This window comes from Achroia grisella, unplaced genomic scaffold (assembly GCF_030625045.1).
Source record: "Achroia grisella isolate CSIRO2021 unplaced genomic scaffold, CSIRO_AGI_Agris_v1 utg1314, whole genome shotgun sequence".
Classification (NCBI taxonomy): Eukaryota; Metazoa; Arthropoda; class Insecta; order Lepidoptera; family Pyralidae; genus Achroia; species Achroia grisella.
Window position 1 is genome coordinate 1,289,497 of NW_026712619.1, and position 27,602 is coordinate 1,317,098.

A 27,602-nucleotide genomic window follows, 5' to 3' on the forward strand; every position below is an offset into this window, starting at 1 on the left:
TATTCAAAAGTGCTTCAATGTAAGTTTATTTGAACAAATGATTTTCTATTTCTATTTCTATTTCATTTACACATAGGCTATAAATTTCATATGGGTAAAACCGCGAGCACAGTTAGTAATAGAATAATTTAAAATTGTCAACTGATAATAGAATTTTTTTTAATAAAAGTGACTTCACTTTTTATAATAATTTTTGGAGCCCTTTCGTTTCTCCTAGCTATGTACTCCATACGGTCACCTTTCCTAATTCTTCTCATCATCCTCTCGGGGATAAGGAGATTGTTAGTAATGTGGACCATTAACCTCATCGCTAGCAATGTACCATGTCAGGTCGACCTCCACGCGGTTCCTCATGTAAAACATTCTGATAAATTCCATGTGAATTTATCAGGTTTGAATTCGTCGTGAGATATTATTATTACGTGAGATATTATCATTGCTGAGAATGTTAATCCTGATTTATTTACATGCGTAACCTGTAATTTTAATATATCTCGCCTTTCATACAAAAATATATAGAAAATAATGTAAATGTAAATAAATAAATAAGTAATTGTTATACCTCAACCAGACATAGTCTCATCACTCCTCTCCATCCTAAGGTTGCTTGGAACAAATCGCTATTAAGCGATAAGGCCGCCAATTGTTACCTCTATATTATAATTATGTTTTTTTTCTTTTTATATTTTATATTCGTTTTTCTTTCATTTCATTTCATTCATTCATTCATAAATAACTCTGGATAATTGACACAGCGTCATCTAGTCCCACGGTACGCAGCTTGTGTTATGGGACAACTGGTATAAATACTTATATATATATATATATATATTTGTAAATACATACATAATATACATAGACAACACCCATACTCATGAATACAAATGTTTGTACCGTGCGAGGAATCGAACCCGCGACCATAGGAAGTATTGCGGTGTGCTCAACCACTAGACCACCGAGGCTGTCTCATCTGTGTATTTATTTATATCGTTTCCTATGTTAGATATATTACTGTAGTGTTGTACTGACAAATTAAAAAAAAAGCAGCTTGTTTTAGGGCTAAACAGTAAGAAGAAGCTGTACCAACGCAGACACTTCGAACAAAGACTATATACATCGCCTCAAAATCGCTATTACCAACTATCCGCTCCGCTTATCACAAAGTAACAACCCGATTATTCAATAGGGATACGTTTGAATCACAGATGGGTTGAGTGAAATATGTTTCTTAAAATAATATCACCAAATCTAAGTCGGGATTCAATCGAAGAAGCAAACATGCAATTCAGCCAGCTACATATATATGTGTATATTTATGCATACACTCAGCTACATATATATGTGTATATTCATGCATACACATCATTTATACACACTCATTCATATATGTATATTCATACACTAGTAACTTGACGCGGCTTCACACGGGTAGATAGATATAATAATATATCTTACTAATATTATAAACGCGACAGTTTGTACGTATGGATGGATGTTTGTTACTCTTTCACACAAAAATTACTGAACGGATTTTGTTGAGACTTTACAGATAACATAGATATTAGAAGAACAGATAGGCTATAATTTAAAAAGATATTATGTAAATTGTGTGAAATATCATAATAAAGACAGAAGATCTGGTCACTATCGCTGGAAAGCGTTGGATGCGAGTAGGTAGGACCAATCGTCGTGGAGATCTTTGGTGGAGGTCTATGTCCAGCAGTGGACATCTTCCGGGCTAAGATGATGATGATCATGATAATAAATGTGAAGTAAGTGTAATGCAGACGAAGTCGCGCGGGTCAGCTAGTATAGATAAAATAATGTAACATATTGCTTTATATACATGAAAGATGTATGAGAAGAATATTATTGGGTGAGTTTACTGAAGTAATAGAAAGCAGAAGAATGTATGATAGAATTGTTAACTGTTAGTCTGTGCGTTTGCGAGCGGTAATCTCAGAAATTTGGCAGCAGTCTCCACTGATGTATACACATATAGTATATCATCTTTATTTTTAATATATACCTAGTATATACGCTGCTTCCGATTTATTGTCGATTTTTGGGACAACCTGTATATGAAATATCGATATAGAATCGGCTAGACCGATTTTTATGAAATTTTATACCATATGCCTATTCAGTAGCTCAGAGAATCGGCTACTATATATTTTTCATACCCCTAACACTTACCATAACATTTATTTTTATTTTTTTTGATATGTTTTTTATAATGTAGCATTAAAAAATACATACAACCCTACATTTTCATCGTTCTATCACCAACCCCTAATTTTAATAGCGATTTTAATACACAAAACAAAACAACATGTGGGGGGTGAGCTAGTATATTCGTCATAAAATTGTTTCAGTTATTAATTAATTAATTTATTTATTTGAGCGACCAACGAGACATACACTATGAGGTTACAATTATTATATCTTGCAATAAGTTCAGGTATATAGTGTTGACTTATTTACTGGTTGCCACGGCATGCGTAAATGTTTACAGAAGTTTATATATGTATACATATTTATCTTTTTATTTTATTTATTCTAGTTTATATATATATATATATATATATATATACATATATCAATGCCACAGCGCGACATAATTATCAAATGATAGTACAAGATAAGATCATAAATAACATATTAAGTAATATTATATTGATTAAATAGTCTGCTATTTATAGTCTGTACTGATTATTGTTATCTATATTAAAATGTGTGAAGCAGATCTATAGTACATAAATACGTTTTTTTATGGATACCTGTGAGCTACCCCGCGCTAACGGTATTCGTTGGCGGGATACCAGTGGAAGGTACCATAGGATGTTATATAATTATATGTAATACTAGCTGTGCCCGCGACTTCGTACATGCGCACGAAGTCGCGGGCACAGCTTATATTACATATAATTATATAACATCCTATATATGTAATATATATAATTATATGTAATACTAGCTGTGCCCGCGACTTCGTACATGCGCACGAAGTCCAGGGCACAGCTAGTATTACATATATAGTTGAGCAAATATAGAAAAAATATTTTATAATCTAACCCAAAAAAGGCAAAGAAAAAGGATTCCTCTTAACAAATTCAAAAATGACGATATTCTATACAAACTGTCATCACCTATTTTTACCCCATTAAGGGTAACAATTTTACAAACTTAGTTTCATTTATTTATGTGTTTAATCATCATCTGCTTCATCCTTATTCCATTTATTTGGGGTCGGCGTAATATGTTTTTCGCTTCCATTCATCCCTGTTCGCAGTCATCGCGTTATTTACTTTCTTTCTTACCATATCATCTTTCACACAGTCCATCCATCTCTTTTTTGGCCTTCCTCTGCCCTTATAACCATCCACATTCATTTGTATTTATGTGTTTAATGAACAGCCTAAAAATAAGTTTCAAAATTCTAGTTTTAAAAATGACGATACTTCCATATAACCGTTCATCTCACTTTTCAACCTCTTACAACCCTTTATTCGCGTTAAAAAATATCCTATGTCCTTTCTTAGGGTCTAGACTATCTGTGTACCAAATTTCGTTTAAATCGGTTCAGTAGTTTTCGCGTGTGAGACAGACAGACAGCCAGAGTTACTTTCGCATTTATAATATTAGTAAGGAGTTAGGATAAGGATAACTGTGTAGGGCGAAATAGGTCGCCCTATCAACGAGATGGGGCGCTCCCTACCATCCACAGGGCGGACCAAAGTCACCGGAGTTGCGGTAAAATGCTAACGCTACCTCGCGTCTCCGGAAAGAAGCTCGTTCAATACCCTGTAATTTTTTTACTGGATAAAAATCCCACATACACCTACACATACTGGACGGTCTTTTGAAGACTTTTTCACATGTTACTGAAAGTAAGAATGTATGTAAAAGTTACAATGTTATATGACATAAATAGCGCCATCTAATCCCAAGTTAAGCAGAGCTTGTGTGTGTTATGGGGATCAGATAACTGATATAAATACATAGATACATTTTTTGTAAATACATACATAAAATATTTCTATTAGAAAACAGTCAGACCAATATATATAACTTACTCATGAATACAAATATTTGTATCATGCAAAAAATCGAATCCGCGACTATCGGAAGTAAGACGGTGTGCTAAACCGTTAGACCACCGAGGCCCTCTATCTATTTAAGGGTACTAGGAGTAAATAATAAAGCGTATATATATATTTAATAATATAATTTTTAATATAACTAAATGTATATTTAACAGTTTTTCTTATATGTTTCGCTTATGTCTGTAGTTATCACGAGCGTATCTGGCACCAACTTTAATACCTTCCCACGTCTCCATTCCAGCCTGTTCTATAAAATCAGGGTCGACCAGGAATCCAAGGCCTCCAATACCAAATCTGTACCCTGGTAACTCATACGTATACGACAGGGAACCGATAGCTTGAGCGTAATCCTGAGCACTTCCTGATGCCTGATACAACACTAATGCTACGTTACCGACGATGTAATCTGGGTTGAAGCTAGCTTTGACAGCATTAATAGCTGTTGCCATTTCAACACCAACTAGATGTAATATTAGGCCATTGGATGGCAATGTACCGTTGCCATAACCGTAAAGGATCATGCTTCCAAAACTGTGGATGTCCAGGAAGAGTTCGAGACGGTTGCTATGTGCCAGTTTAATGTCCCTGACGATGGAGGTCTCAGGTTCAGAGAAAGGTTCTGGGCCGTGGAAGGTCTCCATGCAAGCGATGTTGCTGGACGCTTCGCCCCAGTTGATGTCGAAGTTTCTGTTCAGGTCGACTCCTGGGCACAATGTGCTTGGTGCTCTGTTTTTCCGCCAGAATCGGTTCTGTGAAGATAACATTTTATTAATATATGAGTTATAAATATTCGTAATTTAAAAACTAAATGAATGAACTATGAAAATACTTGTTATCAATTCGGGCTTTTAGAGTGGTGGGGGCCACAAGATGGCGGTCTATGAACAGTGACTCGGACACAAAAGGCATTATACGAGCAGCCCGGGAACGGATCGGACGTGTTCTACTTGTTTTTGTTATTTTATTTGCTTTAAATATTCTTTGTCTTAATAAAATTAATTTCTATAAGTCAGTATTTTATTAATATCGGTCAAGTATTTTTTGAGTTCATCTATTACAGACGAAAAATCAAATTTATCCTTTTTATAAAACAACTTATTGTTGTATTATAATGACATATATTTTATTTAAACTAAATAGTGGTGTTGGCGACAGACCTCTTTTTATAGATATTTCTATTTTTAAACCATATATTTTTATATACAATTTTTGACATATATTTTTTATTATATTGTTTTTCTACATTGTGTCATATACGCTACCACTAAATACATCTATAATTTTGGTAAGTAATTTTATTTATATTACCCTATTTCACTGCCGTTGCCAGCCGTAATATTGGTCCCAAGAAAACTGCGCACAGTCGCCACTATAGATTGGTGCTCTGCACCGGGGCGTGCCATGTTGGCGACAGACCTCTTTTTATAGATATTTCTATTTTTAAACCATATATTTTTATATACAATTTTTGACATATATTTTTTATTATATTGTTTTGCTACATTGTGTCATATACGCTACCACTAAATACATCACTATAATTTTGGTAAGTAATTTTATTTATATTACCCTATTTCACTGCCGTTGCCAGCCCTAATATTGGTCCTTCTACCGGTGTAATTACCAGCTAATATTAAATATTTTATATATAACAAAAATTTATATAATTTATTTCCGAATATTTCAACAAATGGTGTTGACAAGAGGTATGGCAGCGGCACAAAGCGCCCCAACGGATCTAGATATCCCTCCTTCAGAGGTATCCGCTAGCGCTTCACGTGTCATTAATCCCCACGGTTCACATCGCGGCTCCCATCATTCATCGACCTCACTCCGAGCTCAACGTCTTGCGGCAAAAGCACTACATGCACGTCGCTTAGCCGAGCTCGAGGCCGACCGAGATCGCGCCGCCGCCGAGCGGGAGCGAGCCGCCGCCGAGCGGGACCGTATGGTAGCTAACTTAGAATTAGAGGCTGAATTAGCGGCTATCGATGAAGCTGCCAGCTTGCACTCACAGTCGTTTAGAAGCTCTAGAGTAGAAAATTGGGTATCTCATACTAACGCATCTTTGTCTGAGAGACAGATTATGCCGTCCCAGCACACACCTGCGCCACAAGTGCCTGGTGTTTCCTGCCCAATGCTGGCCACAGACTGCGAGCGTGTGGTCTCGCCTGGCGTCTGTGTCACTGGCATCAGTGCCGGTGCCGCGGCGCGCGAGCACGCGCCCCATATCGCATCTGTCCAACCGTCATTGGAAGTACCGGAAGCATCATTACGATGCGGCCGCAAGCGCGCTGTCTCGCCAGGCGTTGCAAATGTATTATTTGCGACGCGCGAGCACGCGCTTCCTTCTGCGCCCGCACCGTACGCAGTGGCAGCATCAAGTGCCCACGGCGTAACCTCCACCCAAAACTACAGCTACGGTGTGCCTCAGCCAGGCACTACTACGACACTGGGAGCTACAAATGAAGCCGGCGCGTTGCATTCCAAGCCGCCCTCTCACGTTCATAATCCTTGTACACAGACACACACGTTAGGTACACAAAACGAATTTATTTGTAACCAAAATAAAAATGACCGCTCACATGTACCTACCACTTCACAAAACCAACCCAGTGACTTCCTGAAGTTGGCTGAAGTCATAAGTGACCTCGCCCGTTGTAGCAGTGGAAAAATTAACCCAGGTACGGTAGTTAGCTTGCCTATATTTTCCGGCACGTCACCCACTCATTGGTTAACATTTAGAAGTTCATATCTAAATTCCAAAAATATGTTTTCGGCGACGGAAAATATAGGTCGATTAAATAATGCACTCCGAGGAGCCGCCCGTGATGCTGTCATTTCCCTCCTGGCCTTGTCGCAAGACCCAGAGGAAATCATGGAGGCTCTGCAGGAGCAGTTTGGTCAACCTGAGCTTCTGATCCGTCACTTAGTATCAGAAGTTAAGGCCATGTCCAAGCTGTCAGCATCTGACGGTGGCAAGGAACTCCACCAGTTAGCTTGTGTGGTACGCAACTGTGTCCACACCATAAAGATGTTGGGTTCTGTGGAGTACCTCGCCTCTCCAGAGTTGTTGCATAGTGTGCTACTTAAATTAACTCCACTGATACGTGAGAAATGGGTTGATTATGCATTCATAAATGCCGATACCGGGTTCCAATATAAATTAGAATTGCTTTCCGCCTTTCTCACACATCAGTCTCGAGTTCATTTGAGGTTTGGCATTGTCGATGACATTTCGCGCCCTAAGCCCATAGAAAAGGCTCGCACGCATGTCACGACTAATGTCAGCTCAGACGAAAGTCCGAGTGACATATGTTATGCCACCGCCTCAAACTCCATAGCTCGTAAGTTGTCAAAAGGCAAAGTTACTCCATCTACGGCCGCAGTTAATAACAATAGGCCCTCAAATTCTCCCTCTATTGCTTATTGTTTATACTGTAAAAAGAATGGTCATGAGGTCTCAAATTGTGATTTATTTAAAAATATTTCTGTTAATGAAAGATGGGATTGGGTTAAAAATAATAAAGTTTGTCAAAGATGTCTCAAGCGGGGCAAACATTATTATAGGACTTGCAAAGGTAACTGTAGGGTAATAAATTGCAAAGGTGGATATTACCATCATGAGTTACTTCACAAACAGTTAACAAATTCTGTTCATTACAGTTCAACAACAACTGGCGAACGTGAAGTAAGTTCGGAGAGTGAAGTCGCACCAGTAATTGTGGCCCACGCTCACGGCAGCAGTGCGATACCATGCGAGACGCCTCCTTCGCGCTCACTTCTTAAAGTGCTGCCGGTAACTGTAACTGGACCAAAGGGTGAGATGGATATTTACGCTTTATTGGACGACGGGTCTACGGTTACTCTGATTGACCAAATAGTAGCTGACACAATCGGTGCACAAGGGCCGAAAGGCACTATTCAAGTTAATTGTGTGGGCGGCTTGGCGAAAGATTCTGTAGTAACCTACATTGATATTAACATCAAAGGCAAGCACTCTGTCGAAACCTTTAATTTAAAACGAGTTCGCTCAATACCTAATTTGGGTGTAGCATGCCAAACAATTCGTACTGTAGATGTTGCAAAGTTCTCTCATCTTCAGGATTTGGTAAAAGAACTGTCTTACGAGGAAGCCAAGCCTCTCTTAATAATTGGTATTGACAATTGGCATTTGTCATTACCGCATGGCATCCGACGCGGTTCTCGTAACCAACCTGTGGCTGTCCAAACCGTTCTAGGATGGACAATGTTCGGTAGGCTTCCGGGTAAATCCGCGGAGTTTATCCATCATAGCTCGGTTTCCGATTTAGAATCTTTAATAAAAGAACATTATCATCTCGATTCGATTGGCATTACAAAAAAGGACTTCCACAGCATAAACGATGAGCGAGCTTTGGCTATTTTAAATGAAACCACCCAACGTCTTCCGTCAGGTAGGTTTGAGACTGGTTTGCTCTGGCGACCTGATATCATCTCAATTCCAAACAGTTATAAATTAGCTTTATCCAGATTTCATAGTTTAGAAAGAAAGTTTAAAAAGGATCAAAATTATGCCGAAGCTTATAAACAGTATATAAATGGGATGATAGAGAAAGATTACGCAGAGCTTTGTACTAATGTACCTCCTTTAGGTAATTTATGGTATTTGCCTCATTTTGGAGTATATCACCCCAAAAGAAAAAAGCTGAGGCTCGTTCATGATGCCGCAGCTAAATGTTCAGGAGTTAGCCTAAATTCTCTGCTACTCCCTGGTCCTGACCTCTTACAACCCTTATTAGGAATTCTCATGCGTTTTAGGGAAGGTGAGGTAGCCCTCAACGGAGACATTCGTGAAATGTTCCCGCAAACAAAAATTAGGGCACAAGATAGAGATGCACAACGTTTTCTCTGGCGAGACGATCCTTCTCTACCTATAGCAGAATATAGAATGTCTTCCATGATCTTCGGCGCCACCTCCAGTCCGTGCACCGCCATTTTTCTAAAAAATAAAAATGCTTTAGAGCACCAGACTAAGTTTCCCGAAGCAGCAGAGGCTATTGTTAGAGACCATTACATGGACGACTACCTTGGAAGTGTAGACAGCCCAGAACTCGCCGCTCGATTAGTTGCAGATATCGTTACCGTGCATAAAGCAGCCTGTTTAGAGATGTGCTCATGGGTATCCAACAACCCCAAAGCGCTTACAACAATAAGTCCTGACTTGTGGGCTGCCGACACATCCGAGGTAGGTCTCGGACCGACATCTCCTTCGCAAGTTAGAATTTTAGGGGTGGCCTGGAACATCAAGGAAGATACTCTTAATTTTAGAAAGTCCACAGAACTGCCTACCAGTGTGACAAAAAGAGTAGTCTTGTCCCATCTCATGAAGGTTTACGATCCTCTTGGATTTTTGATGCCACTAACCATCAGGTCGCATCTTATTTCAGGAAACATGGAGAATGGGTATTGACTGGGACGAGGAGTTGCCCGCCTCTGCTAAGGCAAAGTGGCAGACTTGGTTCGCCGGTATAGCAGAAGTCTCGGCCAAAATTAAAATACCACGCTGTTACCGAACCAGATTTGCTGCGGAATGCCAGCTCCACGTCCTAGCCGACTCAAGTGAATCCGCTTACGCTTGTGTGGCGTTTTGGCGTTTTGTCCACCAGGACCAATCTGTTCATTTGGCTCTTATAGGTGGAAAAGCGCGCCTAGCCCCTTTAAAGCCTGTGTCTATCCCACGGCTCGAGTTACAGGCGGCTCTCATGGCTTCTCGATTCGCAACTTACATCCTGGAGGCACACCGTCTTGTTGCTTCTAGAGTTTTCTTTTGGACGGATTCCCTAACGGTTTTAAAGTGGTTGCGTAGCGATGCCCGCACGTTTAAGCCGTTTGTTGCTCACCGTGTAGGAGAAATATTAGAGACTACAAACGTTGCCAATTGGCGTTATGTTCCATCGGCCTTAAATGTAGCAGATGATGCTACACGCGGTCTATACTCTCTTTCCTCTTCCTCTCGATGGTATACTGGTCCAGATTTTCTTTTGTCTCCACCAGACGAATGGCCTCGCGAGCCTGCGGTCATTGCTCCACTAGTAATTGAGGAACTAAAACCCGAACACGCGTTAACATTTTTGCTAACCGAACATCCGGAAATGCCATCTCCGATCGTAGCGAATCACGATCATTTCGGTCGTTGGGTTCGGTTGGTTAGAGCAACCGCTCGTGCACATCATTGTGCTAAAATATTTCGGTCGCTTTTGAAAAAACCTCCAAATTCAAAATTAAAGAGTGCTGCCTCCAAGGTCTCCTTCAAAGTTTTGAAACCTCTTTCGGCCGCAGAAATCTTGGAGGCCGAGAGGCACCTATTTTTATATACTCAATTGGAATCATTTAAACACGAATTCTTGAGGCTTACCGCGGGTCTTCCCCCAACTAATCAAGGGAGGCTTAGAGGTCTTGTGTTGATGTTGGGAGAAGACGGTTTAATCCGTTTAAATGGAAGAATTCGTGCTGTATTAGATGCACCCGCGCAGGACATTAACCCTATTGTTTTAGACGGTCGACATCCAATTATAAAACTCCTTCTCGATCACTATCATCGGAAATTTGGTCATGGTAATATCGAGACCGTCGTTAACTTCCTGCGCGGCAAATTTTATATAATAGCTTTACGCCCAAGTGTCAGGTCTGTTGCCAAACAATGCAGTTTCTGTAGGATTAGGAAGCTTCTCCCATCTACGCCTCAATTTGGTGATCTTCCTGAAGATAGGTTATCCCATCATCAGCGCGCGTTTTCCTTCTGCGGTCTTGATTACTTCGGTCCAGTTGAAGTTGCCGTTGGGCGCAGACGAGAAAAACGCTGGGTAGCTCTATTCACATGCCTTACCATCAGAGCCGTTCATTTGGAGATCGTAGGAAGCCTTTCCGCAGATGCTGCTATCATGGCCCTAAGAAGATTTATTGCTCGTAGAGGATGTCCAGCGAGAATCATCTCAGATAACGGCACGGCTTTTGTCGGCGCAGCCAACCAACTCACAGACGTTTTCGACTTCGCGGCCAACCATAAAATAGAGTGGGTCTTCATTTGTCCAGCGGCACCATCAATGGGAGGTGCGTGGGAACGCTTAGTGCGATCAATAAAGTCTGCGCTTTCCGTAACCCTGAAAGAACAAGCTCCAAGAGAGGAAGTATTGAGTACCCTACTTCTGGAAGCGGAAGCAGTAGTCAATTCTCGCCCGCTGACACACGTACCAGTAGAGCCGGAGACACTACAGGCCCTCACACCCTTCCATTTTTTATTGGGCACACCATCAACCGAGTTGGTCCGTCCCCGCACCGATGCAGATCTTTGCCGTCGCTTAGACCACAGGAAGGTACTGCGGTTAGCGGAGCTGTTTTGGGCCAGATGGCTTCATGAATACCTACCCACTGTGCGCAAAGTGTTGCCCTTACTCCTAGACAGGGGACCTCTTTTTATAGATATTTCTATTTTTAAACCATATATTTTTATATACAATTTTTGACATATATTTTTTATTATATTGTTTTTCTACATTGTGTCATATGCGCTACCACTAAATACATCACTATAATTTTGGTAAGTAATTTTATTTATATTACCCTATTTCACTGCCGTTGCCAGCCGCAAGATTGGTCCTTCTACCGGTGTAATTACCAGCTAATATTAAATATTTTATATACAACAAAAATTTATATAATTTATTTCCGAATATTTCAACAAATGGTGTTGACAAGAGGTATGGCAGCGGCACAAAGCGCCCCAACGGATCTAGATATCCCTCCTTCAGAGGTATCCGCTAGCGCTTCACGTGTCATTAATCCCCACGGTTCACATCGCGGCTCCCATCATTCATCGACCTCACTCCGAGCTCAACGTCTTGCGGCAAAAGCACTACATGCACGTCGCTTAGCCGAACTTGAGGCCGACCGAGACCGCGCCGCCGCTGAGCGAGAGCGTGCCGCCGCAGAGCGGGAGTGCGCTGCCGCCGAGCGCGAGCGAGCCGCCGCCGATCGGGACCGTATGGTAGCTAACTTAGAATTAGAGGCTGAATTAGCGGCTATTGATGAAGCTGCCAGCTTGCACTCACAGTCGTTTAGAAGCTCTAGAGTAGAAAATTGGGTATCTCATACTAACGCATCTTTGTCTGAGAGACAGATTATGCCGTCCCAGCACACACCTGCGCCACAAGTGCCTGGTGTTTCCTGCCCAATGCTGGCCACAGACTGCGAGCGTGTGGTCTCGCCTGGCGTCTGTGTCACTGGCATCAGTGCCGGTGCCGCGGCGCGCGAGCACGCGCCCCACATCGCATCTGTCCAACCGTCATTGGAAGTACCGGAAGCATCATTACGATGCGGCCGCAAGCGCGCCGCCTCGCCAGGCGTTGCAAATATATTATTTGCGACGCGCGAGCACGCGCTTCCTTCTGCGCCCGCACCGTACGCAGTGGCAGCATCAAGTGCCCACGGCGTAACCTCCACCCAAAACTACAGCTACGGTGTGCCTCAGCCAGGCATTACTGCGACACTGGGAGCTACAAATGAAGCTGGCGCGTTGCATTCCAAGCCGCCCTCTCACGTTCATAATCCTTATACACAGACACACACGTTAGGTACACAAAACGAATTTATTTGTAACCAAAATAAAAATGACCGCTCACATGTACCTACCACTTCACAAAACCAACCCAGTGACTTCCTGAAGTTGGCTGAAGTCATAAGTGACCTCGCCCGTTGTAGCAGTGGAAAAATTAACCCAGGTACGGTAGTTAGCTTGCCTATATTTTCCGGCACGTCACCCACTCATTGGTTAACATTTAGAAGTTCATATCTAAATTCCAAAAAAATGTTTTCGGCGACGGAAAATATAGGTCGATTAAATAATGCACTCCGAGGAGCCGCTCGTGATGCTGTCATTTCCCTCCTGGCCTTGTCGCAAGACCCAGAGGAAATCATGGAGGCTCTGCAGGAGCAGTTTGGTCAACCTGAGCTTCTGATCCGTCACTTAGTATCAGAAGTTAAGGCCATGTCCAAGCTGTCAGCATCTGACGGTGGCAAGGAACTCCACCAGTTAGCTTGTGTGGTACGCAACTGTGTCCACACCATAAAGATGTTGGGTTCTGTGGAGTACCTCGCCTCTCCAGAGTTGTTGCATAGTGTGCTACTTAAATTAACTCCACTGATACGTGAGAAATGGGTTGATTATGCATTCATAAATGCCGATACCGGGTTCCAATATAAATTAGAATTGCTTTCCGCCTTTCTCACACATCAGTCTCGAGTTCATTTGAGGTTTGGCATTGTCGATGACATTTCGCGCCCTAAGCCCATAGAAAAGGCTCGCACGCATGTCACGACTAATGTCAGCTCAGACGAAAGTCCGAGTGACATATGTTATGCCACCGCCTCAAACTCCATAGCTCGTAAGTTGTCAAAAGGCAAAGTTACTCCATCTACGGCCGCAGTTAATAACAATAGGCCCTCAAATTCTCCCTCTATTGCTTATTGTTTATACTGTAAAAAGAATGGTCATGAAGTCTTAAATTGTGATTTATTTAAAAATATTTCTGTTAATGAAAGATGGGATTGGGTTAAAAATAATAAAGTTTGTCAAAGATGTCTCAAGCGGGGCAAACATTATTATAGGACTTGCAAAGGTAACTGTAGGGTAATAAATTGCAAAGGTGGATATTACCATCATGAGTTACTTCACAAACAGTTAACAAATTCTGTTCATTACAGTTCAACAACAACTGGCGAACGTGAAGTAAGTTCGGAGAGTGAAGTCGCACCAGTAATTGTGGCCCACGCTCACGGCAGCAGTGCGATACCATGCGAGACGCCCTCCTTCGCGCTCACTTCTTAAAGTGCTGCCGGTAACTGTAACTGGACCAAAGGGTGAGATGGATATTTACGCTTTATTGGACGACGGGTCTACGGTTACTCTGATTGACCAAATAGTAGCTGACACAATCGGTGCACAAGGGCCGAAAGGCACTATTCAAGTTAATTGTGTGGGCGGCTTGGCGAAAGATTCTGTAGTAACCTACATTGATATTAACATCAAAGGCAAGCACTCTGTCGAAACCTTTAATTTAAAACGAGTTCGCTCAATACCTAATTTGGGTGTAGCATGCCAAACAATTCGTACTGTAGATGTTGCAAAGTTCTCTCATCTTCAGGATTTGGTAAAAGAACTGTCTTACGAGGAAGCCAAGCCTCTCTTAATAATTGGTATTGACAATTGGCATTTGTCATTACCGCATGGCATCCGACGCGGTTCTCGTAACCAACCTGTGGCTGTCCAAACCGTTCTAGGATGGACAATGTTCGGTAGGCTTCCGGGTAAATCCGCGGAGTTTATCCATCATAGCTCGGTTTCCGATTTAGAATCTTTAATAAAAGAACATTATCATCTCGATTCGATTGGCATTACAAAAAAGGACTTCCACAGCATAAACGATGAGCGAGCTTTGGCTATTTTAAATGAAACCACCCAACGTCTTCCGTCAGGTAGGTTTGAGACTGGTTTGCTCTGGCGACCTGATATCATCTCAATTCCAAACAGTTATAAATTAGCTTTATCCAGATTTCATAGTTTAGAAAGAAAGTTTAAAAAGGATCAAAATTATGCCGAAGCTTATAAACAGTATATAAATGGGATGATAGAGAAAGATTACGCAGAGCTTTGTACTAATGTACCTCCTTTAGGTAATTTATGGTATTTGCCTCATTTTGGAGTATATCACCCCCAAAAGAAAAAGCTGAGGCTCGTTCATGATGCCGCAGCTAAATGTTCAGGAGTTAGCCTAAATTCTCTGCTACTCCCTGGTCCTGACCTCTTACAACCCTTATTAGGAATTCTCATGCGTTTTAGGGAAGGTGAGGTAGCCCTCAACGGAGACATTCGTGAAATGTTCCCGCAAACAAAAATTAGGGCACAAGATAGAGATGCACAACGTTTTCTCTGGCGAGACGATCCTTCTCTACCTATAGCAGAATATAGAATGTCTTCCATGATCTTCGGCGCCACCTCCAGTCCGTGCACCGCCATTTTTCTAAAAATAAAAATGCTTTAGAGCACCAGACTAAGTTTCCCGAAGCAGCAGAGGCTATTGTTAGAGACCATTACATGGACGACTACCTTGGAAGTGTAGACAGCCCAGAACTCGCCGCTCGATTAGTTGCAGATATCGTTACCGTGCATAAAGCAGCCTGTTTAGAGATGTGCTCATGGGTATCCAACAACCCCAAAGCGCTTACAACAATAAGTCCTGACTTGTGGGCTGCCGACACATCCGAGGTAGGTCTCGGACCGACATCTCCTTCGCAAGTTAGAATTTTAGGGGTGGCCTGGAACATCAAGGAAGATACTCTTAATTTTAGAAAGTCCACAGAACTGCCTACCAGTGTGACAAAAAGAGTAGTCTTGTCCCATCTCATGAAGGTTTACGATCCTCTTGGATTTTTGATGCCACTAACCATCGCCGGTCGCATCTTATTTCAGGAAACATGGAGAATGGGTATTGACTGGGACGAGGAGTTGCCCGCCTCTGCTAAGGCAAAGTGGCAGACTTGGTTCGCCGGTATAGCAGAAGTCTCGGCCAAAATTAAAATACCACGCTGTTACCGAACCAGATTTGCTGCGGAATGCCAGCTCCACGTCCTAGCCGACTCAAGTGAATCCGCTTACGCTTGTGTGGCGTTTTGGCGTTTTGTCCACCAGGACCAATCTGTTCATTTGGCTCTTATAGGTGGAAAAGCGCGCCTAGCCCCTTTAAAGCCTGTGTCTATCCCACGGCTCGAGTTACAGGCGGCTCTCATGGCTTCTCGATTCGCAACTTACATCCTGGAGGCACACCGTCTTGTTGCTTCTAGAGTTTTCTTTTGGACGGATTCCCTAACGGTTTTAAAGTGGTTGCGTAGCGATGCCCGCACGTTTAAGCCGTTTGTTGCTCACCGTGTAGGAGAAATATTAGAGACTACAAACGTTGCCAATTGGCGTTATGTTCCATCGGCCTTAAATGTAGCAGATGATGCTACACGCGGTCTATACTCTCTTTCCTCTTCCTCTCGATGGTATACTGGTCCAGATTTTCTTTTGTCTCCACCAGACGAATGGCCTCGCGAGCCTGCGGTCATTGCTCCACTAGTAATTGAGGAACTAAAACCCGAACACGCGTTAACATTTTTGCTAACCGAACATCCGGAAATGCCATCTCCGATCGTAGCGAATCACGATCATTTCGGTCGTTGGGTTCGGTTGGTTAGAGCAACCGCTCGTGCACATCATTGTGCTAAAATATTTCGGTCGCTTTTGAAAAAACCTCCAAATTCAAAATTAAAGAGTGCTGCCTCCAAGGTCTCCTTCAAAGTTTTGAAACCTCTTTCGGCCGCAGAAATCTTGGAGGCCGAGAGGCACCTATTTTTATATACTCAATTGGAATCATTTAAACACGAATTCTTGAGTCTTACCGCGGGTCTTCCCCCAACTAATCAAGGGAGGCTTAGAGGTCTTGTGTTGATGTTGGGAGAAGACGGTTTAATCCGTTTAAATGGAAGAATTCGTGCTGTATTAGATGCTCCCGCGCAGGACATTAACCCTATTGTTTTAGACGGTCGACATCCAATTATAAAACTCCTTCTCGATCACTATCATCGGAAATTTGGTCATGGTAATATCGAGACCGTCGTTAACTTCCTGCGCGGCAAATTTTATATAATAGCTTTACGCCCAAGTGTCAGGTCTGTTGCCAAACAATGCAGTTTCTGTAGGATTAGGAAGCTTCTCCCATCTACGCCTCAATTTGGTGATCTTCCTGAAGATAGGTTATCCCATCATCAGCGCGCGTTTTCCTTCTGCGGTCTTGATTACTTCGGTCCAGTTGAAGTTGCCGTTGGGCGCAGACGAGAAAAACGCTGGGTAGCTCTATTCACATGCCTTACCATCAGAGCCGTTCATTTGGAGATCGTAGGAAGCCTTTCCGCAGATGCTGCTATCATGGCCCTAAGAAGATTTATTGCTCGTAGAGGATGTCCAGCGAGAATCATCTCAGATAACGGCACGGCTTTTGTCGGCGCAGCCAACCAACTCACAGACGTTTTCGACTTCGCGGCCAACCATAAAATAGAGTGGGTCTTCATTTGTCCAGCGGCACCATCAATGGGAGGTGCGTGGGAACGCTTAGTGCGATCAATAAAGTCTGCGCTTTCCGTAACCCTGAAAGAACAAGCTCCAAGAGAGGAAGTATTGAGTACCCTACTTCTGGAAGCGGAAGCAGTAGTCAATTCTCGCCCGCTGACACACGTACCAGTAGAGCCGGAGACACTACAGGCCCTCACACCCTTCCATTTTTTATTGGGCACACCATCAACCGAGTTGGTCCGTCCCCGCACCGATGCAGATCTTTGCCGTCGCTTAGACCACAGGAAGGTACTGCGGTTAGCGGAGCTGTTTTGGGCCAGATGGCTTCATGAATACCTACCCACGTTGATTCCACGAAAGGCCGGATCGACGCAAGCCAAATTCAAAGTGGGAGATCCAGTTCTGGTGGCGGATCCAAATCTTCCGCGAGGAACCTGGCCCAAAGGCCGTATTTCTAAGATATTCACCGGTCCTGACGGAGTGGTCAGGGTGGTGGAGATCCCGGGAAGCATGGGGATCTTGAAAAGACCAGTGCGCAAAGTGTTGCCCTTACTCCTAGAGCAGGGCACCCAAGAAAACTGCGCACAGTCGCCACTATAGATTGGTGCTCTGCACCGGGGCGTGCCATGTTGGCGACAGACCTCTTTTTATAGATATTTCTATTTTTAAACCATATATTTTTATATACAATTTTTGACATATATTTTTTATTATATTGTTTTTCTACATTGTGTCATATACGCTACCACTAAATACATCTATAATTTTGGTAAGTAATTTTATTTATATTACCCTATTTCACTGCCGTTGCCAGCCGTAATAAGTGGCAAACAAACTTACGGCCCAACTGATGGTTAACTGTTGCCGTAGCCTATAGACGCCTGAAACACCAGAATTTGCTGCCATAGTACTATTAAAAAAAAAGTATGACTTTAATAATTTTACCTCGACATGTGTAAACACATAGCCATCAGGATTGACAATAGGGAGTATGATCCAGTCGATATCCTGCAGCAAGTCTTCCTCCGTCACGTCTATAACCAGCCTGTGGATGGCATATAAGGTGGCTGGTAGAGTGATCCATTCTCTGGCGTGGAGAAGAGATTCTATGAACACGACGGGTTTGCTTGAATCCTGCAATATAAAAAATAAAAAATCCATATTTATATATGTACATCATTATCAGCTTCTCCCTTAACTTATTTATCCCTTAACTTATGCTGAGTGTCAGCCATGTTGCCAACCATATTTAGAAATAATATAAGATAATTTATTGTAATTGTTCTAAGTGTGTATGTATGTATGTATATATGTATATGAGTGTGGGTGTAAAGTGTATAATTGTCAAATGTATATGTAAAAATGGTTGACAATAAATGTTTTTCTTTCTTTCTTTCTATTTATATGTATATTTATTCACTAAAATAATTATTTCTTTATTTAATATTAATAATTACTCATGGCAGTTCATGCAGCCTTCTCTAGGCCCAAGCAAAGAAGAGCTTGGAGTATTAGACAATTGATATTATTATATAATAAACTAGCTGTGCCCGTGACTTCGTCCGCGTGGAATTTAAGTTTATTTTTCTAAAATAAAAGTAGCCTAAGTTACTCCTTATTACATCAGCTACCTGCCAAAAAAACCCGTCAAAATCGGTCCAGCCATTTCAGAGATTAGCCGAAACAAACAGATAGACAGACAGACAGACAAAAATTGTAAAAAAAAATATTTTGGTGTATGTACCGCATTTATACTTTCGTATACATGTAGTAAAAAACGGTTATGTCAATATTATAAACAGACACTCAAATTTTATTTATATGTATAGATAATAATAATATATAATTAACAATATATGTACCCCGTAGTCGGATACAAACAGTCTGACCTTGTGATACATTCAAGGTTTTAATTTTACAGTCCTTCGGGATGTGAATATGTAATAAACACACAGACAGACGTAGTTTTGCATTTATAGTATTAGATTTGATAGTTACCATTACGCAAATCGTAGTTTAAACGGATTTAAATACTGATAAATGTGATTAACTATTAATTCATTAATAATGATTGATTAATTAATATTTAATTAATCTACCCTTGTCATTTCGGTGTTTAATCTTGAAAAATGCATATACAAAGGTTAACAGAAGATATATGGCTTCCACAGATATCATAAGATTAAATTTAGACAGACAGAATCAATAATATTATTTAAAAGATCAACACGCAAGTTTCTTGCTCGCTCTTTTTGTGATGAGATACCTTTCCGAATGAGTCAGAGAGAATTCAATGTAAGTTTATTTGAATAAAAGATTTTCTATTCCATTCTATTCTATAGATACATAAAATTTTTATTTACGTTAAACAAAAATAAAAGTCCCTACAAGCAGCACCCGTTCACGAGTATGACGGATGAGCCAGCCATCACTGCGCTCGACCATATTTTAGGGAGCCCAATGACCCGGCCCACCACGCCGCCACAAGTCTGGACATTTTAGTGAGCATGCATCAAAACACTAGACCACGTCAAAGCTACTTACAATTGCCATCTGATAGTTATAGTATTCACATTTTTCATAAGAATGCATGCGGCAATCAATACAAAAAGAAAGCGTAGCGGTTTTTTTTATTTCTAATATAATTAAATGAAGAAAGCAATGAGAAAATTAAATTATAACGTTGGACAAAGAAGAACACTTAATTCGATAAAACTTAGTATTGATTTTACCTGAAAATTGGTTGTTGATACTCTTATATATTTTATAGCTCGACCTTCAACACTATTGCCCGCGTTCACAAGAGTTACAGTTTCAGGATACAATGTCTGCAGTTCTTCAAGGTAAGCGTCGATCTGTGAAATTTAATTGAAGATTTTTTAAATTAGTAAGTGTAGTAAGATAGATAGATAGAATATGATGACCTTGGTGGTCTAGCGGTCTAGCACACCGCTTTACGACCCTTGGTCGCGTGTTCGATTCCTCGCACGGCACAAACATTTGTATATATGAGTATGATTGTTTGTATCGGTCTGGGTATTTTCTATGTATAATATGTATATATTTACAAAAAACAAATATCTATGTATTAGTATCAGTTATCTAGTACCCATAACACAAGCTTTAGCTAGCTTAACTTGGGCCTAGATGGCGCTGTGTGAATTGTCCTGAGATTATTATATTATTATTATTATTAATATACTTTATTTGCAACGTACAGTAAAGAAGAAGCACAAACAATATAACAATGGACATATGTATCGTTACAATAAGGCGGCCTTATTGCTGAAAGCAATCTTTTGAAGGCAACCTTAGGGAAACGGATTGTAACATTGAACAGGTAGGTAAAATGACATGAACAGGAGAAAACTAAAAGGTAACAAATACATAATGATGATAAAGGAACATAATAATAAATATTATATGAATTAAAATTTATGTACACAATAATATTCATATATTAAACTAGATACACTTATATAAACTACATATATATTATAAACTACATACATAATTTTAAAGTTAAATAGAATAAACTAAATATAAATTAAAATGTCATACTAACTGAAATTTAAATATTGAGAAGGAAGTATTTTACTTGTCGTTTAAAAATATGAATGGACTTTGCAGTTCTGATAGATATAGGTAACGAGTTCCATAACTTGATACCAGTTACAGTATAGGAATTGTGATAGAATTCAAGATGACGTGATTTTTTAATTTTATGTATAAACTAACTGTCCCGGCAAACGTTGTTTTGCAATATAAATTATAAACGCTAAAAGAATAGGGGTCGTTGATAGAAGGGTGAAAATTTAGGGTTATATGTATTCTTTAAGAAAATATTTTGTCCTTAACACTTCATCATCGCAGCCCGGAAGACATCCACTGCTGGACATAGGCCTCCCCCAAAGATCTCCACGACGATCGGTCCTGCGCTGCTCGCATCCAATGCCTTCCAGCGATCTTGACCAGATCGTCGGTCCACCTTGCTGGAGGCCTTCCCACGCTGCGTCTTCCGGTCCATGGTCGCCACTCGAGGACTATACTGCCCCAACGGCCATCTGTCCTACGAGCTATGTGCCATTGCCACTTCAGAGTCGCAATTCTTAACACTTAGGGGTATAAAAATTTGTTATAAATCTATTACCTACCTAATGAATATACATATATAACTTCATCAAAATGGGTCAAGCCGTTTCGGAGGAGTATAAACACGAAACCCGTGACATGAGAATTTTATGTATTACACTGCGTCTTCATAAAAGTTTACATCTTATTGATTCTTAATACTTCTTTCTTACCTCTTCATATGTATATATTCTGTCAAACGTTACTCCCCCATTTCTAGTTCTGTTATTACTTCTGCTGGTAGCTTCTGTCAGCAGTCGCTCTTCGAGATCTATCACACTAAAATATGAAATAAAGAGGTAACAAAGTAAATAATATCATACTGTGGAATCAAAAAATAGCTGTGTCCAGGAAACTATATGTCTAACTAAATCAACAAATAATTAGAATTATATTAATACTAGCTACTCGCCCCGGCTTCGCCTTCGTGTACATGTATTAACATATGAACCTTCCTCTTGAATCACTCTATCAATTAAAAAAACCGCTTCAAAATCTGTTGCGTAGTTTCAAAGATTTAACATACGGACGGACAGACAGCGACCGCGACATTCTTTTATACTATATAATGATATGTATATGTAATGAAGAATAAATAATAAAATATGATGTATGTACTGAAATTTATTTTTACTTGTTTGAGATTTTCTTTTATATATTTTTCTACTTGTTTGTGCAAGATTATCTCAGAAAAGACTTTGCCGATTTCAAAACGGTTTTCATTTATGTATTTTATATATTACATCTTGTTTAAGGTTATGTTTTTTTATATTTGTCTGCTCATTTGTGCACGACAATCTCAAAAAGGACTTAGCCGATTTGAAAACAATTTTCACCAATAATAATAATAATAATAATAATAATAATCTTAGGACAATTCACACAGCGCCATCTAGACCCAAGTTAAGCTAGCTAAAGCTTGTGTTATGGGTACTAGATAACTGATACAAATACATAGATAATTTTTTTTTAATTATTATTACATACATATTATATATAGAAAACACCCAGACCGATACAAACAATCATACTCATGAATACAAATGTTTGTGCGTGCGAGGAATCGAACCCGCGACCATCGGTCGTAAAGCGGTGTACTAGACCGCTGGACCACCGAGGTCGTCAATGTATTATACATATTAAATTTTTCGGAAGCTAAATTGTTTTTGACAAGTATTTCAGAGCTGCTCATACTTGTGATCTACTGGTGTGGTGTAGTTTACATACTTGGTGGTAATAACTAGTAAAAGCTGAGAAAATGCTACAATAGTGTAAATAATAATAATAATCTCAGGGCAATTCACACAGCGCCATCTAGACCCAAGTTAAGCTAGCTAAAGCCTTTGTTATGGGTACTAGATAACTGATACAAATACACAGATATATTTTTCAACATATTCAACATAGAAAACACCCAGACCGATACACACAATCATACTCATGAATACAAATATGATTGTCGTGCGGAATCGAACCCGCAACCATCGGATATAAAGCGGAGTGATAAACCGCTTTACCACTGAGGCCGGCAATTAAATTTATTAAAACTCCTTAACTTTCTATTTAAAATGCACAAGTATAGAGTCATTGTAGTAGAGTACTAAAATATGCACGTACTCTTTAATATTTTCGACGATTACTTTGTATTCTATCCCCTCTGCAGAGAGTTTAGTTTCGAAGTGCCCTCGTCTCTCCTTGGATACTAGAACCTGACCCGATCTTCCTGGCACAGCGTGAGTGAAGACGCTCACGTGTAATAATTCTTCTAATTCCGTCACAAGCCGTGTTTGTTCTACATTCTGTACTGTTATCTCATATAGTATATGCCTGCAAGAAATATATAGAAATAGAAATAGAAATAATCTTTATTCAAATAAACTCATTACAAGCACTTTTGAATAGTCATATTTTGATTCTACCACTAATTCGGAATGCAGATTCATCACAAGAAGAATGAGCAAGAAACTTGTGTGTTGCTCTTTTAAATAGTTTTATTTTTATATAAATAATTACTGTAATTATATCAAGTAAGAGGCATGCGTTAATTAACATGGAAATCGCTACGCACTCATTATTAATGTAATCAGATAATATTGTCAGTGCTATGGATTTTAAGTTTTTCTATAAAAACATTATTATCGTTAACGAATTCTTCAATTTTATAGTAAGCTTTTTATTTATTTTTGCAAAGGAAGTATTTTATTTGACATTTAAATCTTTTTTCTGGCAGATTTATAACAGACTCTGGTATTTTATTGTAAAACCTTACGCAATTGCCATAAAACGAATTACTAACTATAGCCAAACGACATTTAGGCGAAATAAGTTTATTGTTGTTATGTAAGTTTTTATTAATGCAATCATTAACTCTTTTGAAACTGTCTATATTCTTCCTGGCATAGATGATATTTTCATAAATATATTGAGGAGTAATGGTGAGGATATATATTACAAACAGACACTCCAATTTTATTTATATGTATAGATTATTAGCCACAGCAATACGTGGTCCGGTCTGCTAGTAGTTTATGTGGATAAGGAAGCAGCTGGCACATCTAGTTAATTTATATTTTTCGTTATTATTGAAATATAGCGTTCACTCAATATACAAATCTCTCTATCTATGAAAATGTCATTCCAGAAGACTAAAATGACATGATCAGGTCTACTAATTTGCAAAAAACAGCAATATTCATAATATTAACAGTATATTTAAAGACAAACTTGCTGTCCCCAAGTATCGTTTAAAAAAAGTCAATAGGTCTTTTATGGAAATAGATATAAAATTTTAGGATGAGATACCAAAGGATATTGGAATTACCCTTAAATAAATTCAAAATCTGTTAAATCATATTTACTGAGCAAGGCCTATTACTAATTAAACGATTACTTGAATGACGAGCGTGCATGGCAATAGTTTTCATGTTCGGGATTTTCATTTAATGTTAGACATAGACACCTATATAAATACCTATGCATTGTAAATAAACTGGATTTAAAAAAAAGTAATTCAATTGAGTTTCTTGCCAGTTCTTCTCAATTGGATCTATATACCGAACTGGACGGTAGGGAGAAAAAAATTATAATGTAAAATTTGACGTTCATAAGCGGCTAAAATGTCTAAATGAATAAATGATTTTTGAATTTGAATTCAATAACGTGACTAGATTGTACTGACCAAGTGACCATGTCATCTTAGTCCACAGTTTAGAAGAAATTAGTCAATTTACTCCCGGTTGAAAACTCATATAACGGTAATGGTTTATATTATGGAGCCTTGTGAATATCAGCTTCAATTCCGTGGCCCAACCACGGGGCAAGAAAGAATCCTCACAAAATTTTCAATTTTATTACCAAAATAGACTGGAAATGAAAGAATGAGCGAGAAACTTGTGTTTTGCTCTTGTAAATAGAGAAGAATGAGCGAGAAACTTGTGTGTTGCTCTTGTAAATAGAGAAGAATGAGCGAGAAACTTGTGTGTTGCTCTTGTAAATAGATCGTTTTAAGCTATTGCATATCTTTTATCGAGGACTTTGAGCGCGGCCACGGAATCAAGACAACACAACAACTTATCTCTGTACAACTCATGGTTGCCTGGTAGAAATCGCCACTAGGTGTTAAGTCCGCCATATGTACTTTTTACCTATGTATGACGTGAATGAACGAATGAATGAAACTCTTTATTGTTCCTCTCACAGAAAATACAATTACATATACAATTATGTACAAAATGATAAAAAAAATATATATAATACAATAAACAAGACAAAGAGGTAACAATGGGCGGCCTTATCGCTAAAAAGCGATCTCCTCCAGGCAACCTTAGGATGGAGAGAAGTGATTAGATTTGCGTCTGGTAGAGGTGTAATGACGGTAACAATATTGGAAGAAAAGTTATAAATATACATATAACATAATACAATACAAAATAATATAATAAACTTACATATACATACATATATATGAATATATATACAATTACACATACATACGACCGTAATACTACTATTATTACTTACGTAAATAGTGGTTTTTGATACCTAATTTGAAGCTCTGCAGTGATTTTAGTCTTCGAACAGATGTGGGCAGTTCGTTCCAAAGACGAACAGCTAGCACACTAAACGATTTGTCGTAGAATGTAGTGCTATGTCTTGGTGTCTTTAACTGGAGACTCTCTGACGACCTAAGATCAACGCTATTCGAGGCTAGAGGAAGGTAAACCGCTCCTTCAAGTAGTGAGGAGTTGAAGGGTTATAAAGAATGTTATGAAGAAGGGTAAGAAGGTGAGTATTCCGACGAAGTGCATTAAAGTTATATAAAAAATAAATAAAAATATATGTATAAGTTTACATAAAAACAAATAGATAACACATTAAGTAACTCCGTTTGAAACAAATTAACTCACCCATCGTAAATTTCATTTTTAGCGTACACCCCGCTACACCATAGTATGATAGCTATAATGTACGTCTGCATTATCAAACGGTCACGCGATCAATACGGCTTTTTTTTAATTAACTGAAACGGTATCTGTATTAGCTGGAATTTATCTATAATTGATATTATTTATCTATTAAAACAATAACGTCACAGTATATATAAATGTATAGTAATAAACTACTGTTGCCTGTCATTACATTTTACAAACATTCTTTGCCTTCGTGGTTAGCTATATCGACTGTATTTAAAAAGGACGTGAGTTGAAATCTTGATAATAATAATAATAATAATCTCAGGACAATTCACACAGCGCCATCTACTCCCAAGTTAAGGTAGCTAAAGCTTGTGTTATGGGTACTAGATAACTGATACAAATACACAGATATTTTTTTTTTTCGTAAATACATACATATTATAAATAGAAAATACCCAGACCGATACAAACAATCATACTCGTGAATACAAATGTTTGTGGCGTGCGAGGAATCGAACCCGCGACCATTGGACATAAAGCGGTGTGCTGGACCGCTATACCACCAAGGTTGTCTTGATGATACAATAATTGTTTTTAAGATATTTCATTTTATATTATTGACTAACTCTCTGCTTATTGAGACACCGATGATGAGCCAAGATTTCGAGATTAATTCGAGAGACAGCGATAGACTCGCCCCGCTGCCTCGTTGAATACCAACAAAATGTACATCAATTGTAATGCACACCATTATGTTGACAATTTGCAATATCTCTGACTATCCCATCTAGAATACAACAATCGTAGTACTGACATATGTTCGTTGCATAAATTATATAATAAAGAACGTCGCTGATTCCAGCGAGAACCTAGAAAGTAGAATTAAGAAGAAGGAAGAAATAAGAAATCAGAAAGAATCTTAAGAAAGAAGAAGGAAGATATAAGAGAAAAGAAAGAATGAAAATTTTGATTTATTGACAACCATTCCAATGTTCATACACATTTATATAAGCAACTAAAAATCTCTACATAGTATTATATAAAATGAAGCCGCTATCGCTGACTGTGCTTTAGATCTTTTAAACTATCCATCGCATTTTTATGTAGTTTCTAGAAATAGATAGAGTGATTCAAGAGGAAGTCTTATATGTGTAATACATTTAGATACGTTAAAAAGTTAGCTAAGAATAAAATACAGATCAATTTGTTAAAAACCCCCCTTTTTCCAGTCGGTTGCAAAGGAAGCTGTACAAATAAATCTTCGTGTTACCATAGCGAAGATTTTCAAGTTATAATACCCGCAAGAGAACAAATATTTGGTTAACTTTTCAAATATTTATCTTACGACCAGGTTCAACAATAATTCACGGAGGGCGCCGATGGAGGTACGCTTTAATTATCTTAAAACTTAAGATGTACAGCATCCACTTCGATACACAATACAGAATTGAAATTCTCAATTTGTCACATACTCTTTTCTTTTATGGTTGGTTGTTCTCGTTTGGTATTATCGAGTACCTCGTAGCCTAGTCGTTTACTACCGGTATAAGACTGAAAGGTCGTAGGTTCAAATTTAGTATGTACAAAAGGGGACCTTAATAAATAACTAAATAATGACCCTGGATAATTAACACAACGCCGCTAAGTCTAGTCCGACGGTAAGCAGAGCTTGTGTTATGGGTACTAGATATACATTTTTTTTGTAAATACATATGAAACACTCAGACCGATACAAACAATCATACTTATGAATACAATGTTGGCACGGCGCGAGGAATCAAACTCGCGACCATCAGAACTAAAGCG

The 27,602-nt window shown here is 39.3% G+C and overlaps 1 protein-coding gene across 1 annotated transcript; it reads right to left on the bottom strand.

The window, feature by feature from the left end:
- Positions 1-350: 350 nt before the first annotated feature.
- LOC131855170 (carboxypeptidase B-like) lies at positions 351-25,858 on the bottom strand. Its single transcript, XM_059206414.1, has 7 exons — positions 25,788-25,858; positions 22,999-23,208; positions 21,555-21,660; positions 19,983-20,105; positions 18,196-18,384; positions 4,279-4,855; positions 351-463 (listed from the first exon to the last, which is right to left on the bottom strand). The coding sequence occupies exons 1-7, from the start codon at positions 25,856-25,858 to the stop codon at positions 351-353; spliced, it is 1,389 nt and encodes a 462-aa protein (XP_059062397.1).
- Positions 25,859-27,602: the final 1,744 nt, after the last annotated feature.

Bases quoted from the DNA above. Each gene is read 5' to 3' on its own strand.
- LOC131855170 (XM_059206414.1), bottom strand. From the start codon at position 25,858: ATGCAGACGTACATTATAGCTATCATACTATGGTGTAGCGGGGTGTAC. The intron at 18,385-19,982 runs GTAAAATCAATA...TTTATATTGCAG, and splicing joins TATCAACAACCAATTTTCAG to GATTCAAGCAAACCCGTCGT. The intron at 464-4,278 runs GAAACATATAAG...TTACGCATGTAA, and splicing joins TGATAACTACAGACATAAGC to ATAAATCAGGATTAACATTC.